The sequence below is a fragment of the Cebus imitator genome, unplaced genomic scaffold, assembly GCF_001604975.1.
Source record: "Cebus imitator isolate Cc_AM_T3 unplaced genomic scaffold, Cebus_imitator-1.0 Scaffold8, whole genome shotgun sequence".
Classification (NCBI taxonomy): domain Eukaryota; kingdom Metazoa; phylum Chordata; class Mammalia; order Primates; family Cebidae; genus Cebus; species Cebus imitator.
This window is the reverse complement of record NW_016107323.1, coordinates 5,632,121-5,637,751: the sequence shown is the minus strand read 5'-3', so window position 1 is coordinate 5,637,751 and position 5,631 is coordinate 5,632,121. Positions and strand designations below refer to the sequence as shown.

General features: G+C 52.6%; 1 protein-coding gene across 8 annotated transcripts in view; it reads left to right on the top strand.

Moving 5' to 3' along the window:
- Positions 1-786: 786 nt before the first annotated feature.
- The window catches only part of SELPLG (selectin P ligand), a 12,486-nt gene continuing 7,641 nt past the window's right edge, over positions 787-5,631 (top strand). For 2 of the 8 annotated variants that reach the window (XM_017541280.2, XM_017541272.2), the window contains exons 1-2: positions 838-1,006; positions 2,869-3,041. In XM_017541280.2, coding sequence (XP_017396769.1) covers positions 3,035-3,041 — 7 coding nt within the window. In that variant the 5' untranslated portion in view covers positions 838-1,006; positions 2,869-3,034. Of the gene's footprint in view, positions 1,007-2,868; positions 3,042-3,767; positions 4,488-5,631 lie in introns of those variants that run through there. The other 6 variants (XM_017541332.2, XM_017541262.2, XM_017541288.2 and 3 more) reach the window with 5 other exon arrangements.

Here is a 5,631-nt window from a genome sequence, read left to right as displayed (position 1 = left end):
CTCTGCCTGGGATGCCCACCCGGCTTGTCACCTCAAGTGCCACTTCTCCTTGGAAGATCCTCTTTTAACGTCCCTCCCGACCCAGGATGGAAGGAGAGGCCCCTCCCTTGCTCACCACAGGACGGCACTGACTGCGCTGTGTCACTGTGGCATAATGCTCTGTTGACTTGTTTACTCGCCGGCCTCCCCAGTGAATGAAGGGCTACCGGAGGGCCGCAGCCTAGAATTGCTGGCCTTTGGACCTCAGGGCATGCAGTCTGGAGTGCCAGAGTTGGTCAAATGAACCAATCGAGGATGAAGAAACAAAATAAGCAGGGCTTGACCTTGTGGAAGCTGCAGTCCAGCTCCCTAGAGAGGCTCTTGGTTGCAGCTAAAAGGGCCCCTGCTGTGGTTGTAGAGAGAGTGTTTGAGTCCCGAAAGAAGAAATGCACCATAGTTACAAACCCTTTGAAGGTCTGTGTTTTGTTTTCTACTCCCCAACCACCTCCACTCCCTCCCAGCCACCGCCAATCTTGGGCAAGAAGCAAGACCATTCTCCCCTTCCTCTAGTCACTCCTGTCCTTCAGGGGGCCTCCTCTGGCCCCTGCTTTCCATTGTCACTGGAGTAATGCTGTGGCCTTTCTCGGTTTGGGCCCCACCCCCGACCGAAGAACGTCTCCCCACAGAGTTTCCACTTGGTTCTTGGTGTTTTCACAGTTACGGGAATCCAAGAGCAATGTCAGACCCAGCAGGTACCTGTCTCTCTCCCCACCCCGGCTTGATCAACGTTGTCACCAAAGCTGTCACAAACAAGGGGGTGTGGGCTGTCACGTGGCCCTGCCTGAGTAACCGCATTCTCGCTTCCTTCTTCCACACACGGCCATTGGGGGTTGCTCGGGTCCTGGACTGCTGCAGGGGGTGCCACAGCAGTGCCCGACAGCGTAGGCTGAGTCCTCGTCACTAAAGCAGAGAAGCTACTTCTTCTGGGCCCACGAGGCAGCTGTCCCATGCTCTGCTGAGCACGGTGGTAAGTGTTGGCTTGCAAAACCACAGGGAGTGGCTGGAGGTCCCCATGGGCCAGGGGCCTGTCTCATAGCTGCTGGCAGGCCCGGGCAGGACTTCCAGGCCCTTCCTGAACTGCAGCCCCTGGGGAGGGTGAACTGAGGCTCCTCTGGCTCAAGACTAAAGTCTTCCTGGAGTCTGTGGCCTTATTCTGGTGTCTCTTCTGAATCCTGCTCCTGCTTTTTTTTCCTTTTTAAGACAAGGTCTTACTCTGCCACCCAGGCTGGAGTGCAGTTGTACGATCACGGATCAAGGCTGGAGTGCAGTGGTACGATCACGGATCACTGCAGCCTCAAACTCCTAGGCACAAGTGATCCTCCCACCTCAGCCTCCTGAGTAGGTGGGACTACAGACACACACCGCCTCATGCAGCTAATATTTTTACTTTTCCTAGAGATGGAGTCTCACTTGGGTGCCCAGGCTGGTCTCAAACTCCTGGCCTCAAGCCTTTTGCCTCAGCCTCCCAAAGCGCTGAAATTACGGCGTGACCCACCACCCCCAGCCTCCCGTTAACCTCCTTCCCTCCCAGCCACTTTGCCTGCAGCTTCCGGCTTGGGGGTGTTCTGAAAATCAGAGAAACCATGAGTGTTTCTCTAGAAATTATCCTACCCTCTCCTTTCCTGCATGGGAAACTGAGGCCTGGAGAGGTGAAAGGATTTGTTTAGGGGCAGAGCTGAGATTAGGTCTGGAAGATTCCAGAAAGTAGAGGGAGTGCAGGATTTGTCTTGAAGGTGCACATGTTAGGCCGGGCATGGTGGCTCACGCCTGTAATCCCAGCACTTTGGGAGGCCGAAGTGGGCAGATCACAAGGTCAGGAGATCGAGACCATCCTGGGTTACATGGTGAAACCCCGCCACTAAAAAAAAAAAAAAAAAAAAAAAGCTACATATATTATGGACACATAAAAAAGTTGTTTTCAGAGAAAGATGCATTCTTCCCCCTTTTTATAAGACTGAGAAAATGACTCTTGTCTGTGGCAAACTATGAAAATATTAGAATTAGGATACTATTGTTAGCAAAATGGAAAAAATAATAATAATTAGAATACTTGGCCGGGTGCGGTGGCTCACGTCTGTAATCCCAGCACTTTGGGAGGCTGAGGCAGGTGGGTCGCCTGAGCTCAGGAGTGCGAGAACAACCTGGGCAACATGGTGAAACCCCAGCTCTACCAAAAATATAAAAAATTAGCCAGGCGGAATGGTGTGTGCCTGTGGTCTCAGCTACTTGGGAGGCAGAGGTGGGGGGATCAGTTGAGCCTGGGAGGGGAGGCTGCAGTGAGCTGAGATCGTGCCCTGCCCTCCAACCTGGGTGTCAGAGTGAGACCCCATCCCAAAAAAAAAAAAAAAAAAAAATTAGACTACTCTTATTAGTTGGTATTTGAGATGCTTTCAGGACACTAAAAGGAAATGGTGGGGGCCAGTTGTGCCCCGCTGTACACACGTTCACACACTCTCCCTCCATATTATCTACATCCAGGCTTCTGCTGCCTGGAATTCTCTTCCCTTTCCTCTTACTTCCGTTTTCCTTTTTTTCCCCATCTCAGACTTTCAGAGCCCCAGAGCCAGGCCCCTCAGTGTGTCAGGGCTTCAGAAGGTGGCTCCCAGGCCCTCGGACGCCCCCAGAGTCGCTTCCTCTGGGGTTGCCTGGGGAGGCCGCGCCCTGGGTGGTTGATGCCTCCCTCAACATCCTTGGCCAGCAGCCAGGGGAGTTGAATCTCAGATGGCGGAAGGGCTGGGCCGCCAGGCTGGGCCCGGAGCAGGGCATTCAAAAGAGCTGGGGAATCAATCATCTGAGAACCTTGGAGGGTGGACAGTGCCCCTTTTACAGATGAGAACACTGAGGCTTGAAGGGGAGAAGCGGCTGCCTTTGGCAGAGTGGTTATGGCTGCAGGACGTTCACGGAGTTCGTGGTGACCCCAGGCCTGTGTCTTGATCTCCTTTGCGAGCTTGAACAGGAAGATGGCAGTGGGGCCAGTAGTCTAGATGAAGATAAGATGGCAGGTGTGTGTGTGTTGGGGGTCTGTGGTTGTTGATCTGTCTGTCTACACGGGGTTCTCTAGAAAATGGTTTAAAGACAGTTGTTCAACTAAAATCAGATGTAGGTCTCATTGAATTCATTTGTGCCAAGCAAGTATCTTACCTCTGCTTTATCAGGCCAGCAAATTTGGGTTCCAACAGGAGTAACTTGGTTCTTGGCGGAGTTGGTGGGGGGATAACGCAAAAAAATCTCAACTAACACTGAACTGCCAAACATCAAACAGATATACAGCATGTCTGTGCTATTAACATTTCATGAGGGCCGGGTGTGGTGGCTCACACCTGTAATCCCAGCACCTCTGGAGGCCAAGGCCGGCAGATCACGAGGTCAGGAGATCGAGACCATCCTGGCTAACATGGTGAAACCCCGTCTCTACAAAAAATACAATAAATTAGCTGGGCTTGGTGGCACGCTCCTGTAGTCCCAGCTACTCGTGAGGCTGAGGCAGGAGAATCACTTGAACCTGAGAAACAAAGGTTGCAGTAAGCCAAGACAGTGCCACTGCATTCCAGCCTAAAAAAATTTCGTGAGGAGGGCTGGGCATGGTGGCTCACGGCTGTAAATCCCAGCACTTTTGGAGGCCGAAGCAGGAGTTTGAGACCAACCTGGGCAACGTGGAGAAAACCCAACTCTACAAAAATTTAAAAATAGCCGGGTCTGGTGGCATGCACCTGTAGTCTTAGCTACTTGGGAGTTCAAGGCTTCAGTAAGCTGTGATTGCACCACTGTACTCCAGCCTGGGCAACAGAGCAAGACCTTATCCCTAAGAGTAAATAAGTAAATAAGTAAACATTTCGTGAGGGGGATGGTGAGCAGGGAAAAACTGTCTACAGAGGCTCCCTGCTGTGAGCTGGGGTAGATGATGGAACGAGGTTGGTAAGCGTCAGCTGGTAAATGTCGTGTGAAAAGTGTGAAGACAGCATGTGCTGTGCAGTTCTGGGCATGGTCCCCTGCCTCAGTCACAGGACCTGTCCTGCAGAGGCATTTAGTGAGGCCCCTGGGGCTGCCAGGAGACCCAGGAGAGCTCCTGCCCTCCAAAACCTTGCGGTCTGGTGGGAGCAGCAGAGCAGACAGCCTCGGTGGCTTTGAGCCACTGAGATAAGCATTGAGAGAGGTGTGTGCCTGCTCATCGGCCAGATCCCAGGACTGTGGCCCGATCAGCAAGATAGCTGTGCTTCCTGTCCCCTGGAAGTTTAGGGGCCAATGTGAATACATTTTTAGAAAGTAAATGAACAGTTAAAATGGTTAGACACGGGAGATGACTCATCATGCCTGGGGCAATCCGGAAAGGCTTCTGGGAGGACGGGGCATTCTCCTGGCCCTCTTCAACCCACAACAACCCCATGAAAAGCAGGTGCTACCATTGTCTTTGTATTCCAGCGAAGGAACCCACAGCTCAGAGAGGTGAGGTGAGTTGCCCAAGGTCACACAGCTTGTAAGGGACAGAGCTGGGATTGACCTGGTTTGATATGGCTCCCAGGGCAGGGCCTGTCCTGTCCACCCGGACTTAGATCTGCTCTGGGATCCAGGAGACACATGCACCTCAGTTATTGGGGGCCTTTTCTTCTATTGATGACTACTTGACCCAAATCCTGAGATGCTCAGTCTTTTGAAGTTTAACATTCCAAGATCCTTCCGGCTGTGACCTGCAGTTTCAGGATTCTCAGTGCGAGGTTTTCAGCGGCTTGGAGCCCCACAGGTATCTTTCCTGAGCAGCTCAGGGCGGCCACACGGCGGGGTCTCTGGAGTTGGAGCGTAGGCCCCTGTAGCCTGCTCCTCCAAACAGACTGGATGGGGCCACGTGGGGTCCAGATGGGGCCTGGGGCAGAAGCAGCCTGGTTTTAGGGTGAAAGATGCAAAATGAGCAGTCTCTGACCTACTCCGCTAGGCAAGCATCAAGACAAATAGGATATGGCCACCGGAGACCCCTGCCCTGGCCCCGCTCCGTGGGACTGTTTTTCTGCCTTCCAGGGAGAGGAGAGGTGGAAGATGGGGCCTGGACATGACCCCCTGACTCTGGGCTTTGCTTGCTCATCTGTGTGATGGGTGGCCTTAGAGCCAGTGAACATGGGAGTGAGGAGAAATGAGGTCGCCAGGCAGCAAGAGGATGAAATCGTCCCTCCAAGGCACGGGCTTTCACATCCCGCATTTTTGTTGTATAATAATTTACTGTAGCAAATATTAAGGCGGCATTATGCTACCTGCCATCCATAGTGAGAAAACTCCTCCACATTCTACCTGTGTGGCCTCAGCTGAGACAAGATCTCTCAGAGCCTGGGGTTTTCTTTTCTTTCATTTAAAAAAAAAAAATACTGGACACGGTGGCTCAAGTCTGTAATCTCAGCACTTTGGGAGGCCGAGGTGGGCGGATCACTTGAGGTCAGGAGTTCGAGACCAGCCTGACCCCATCTCTACTAAAAATACAAAATTAGCCAGGCATGGTGGCACATGCCTGTAATCCCAGCTACTTGGGAGGCTGAGGCAAAAGAATAGCTTAAACCCGGGAGGTGGAGGTTGTGGTGAGCCAAGATTGCGCCATTGCACTCCAGCCTG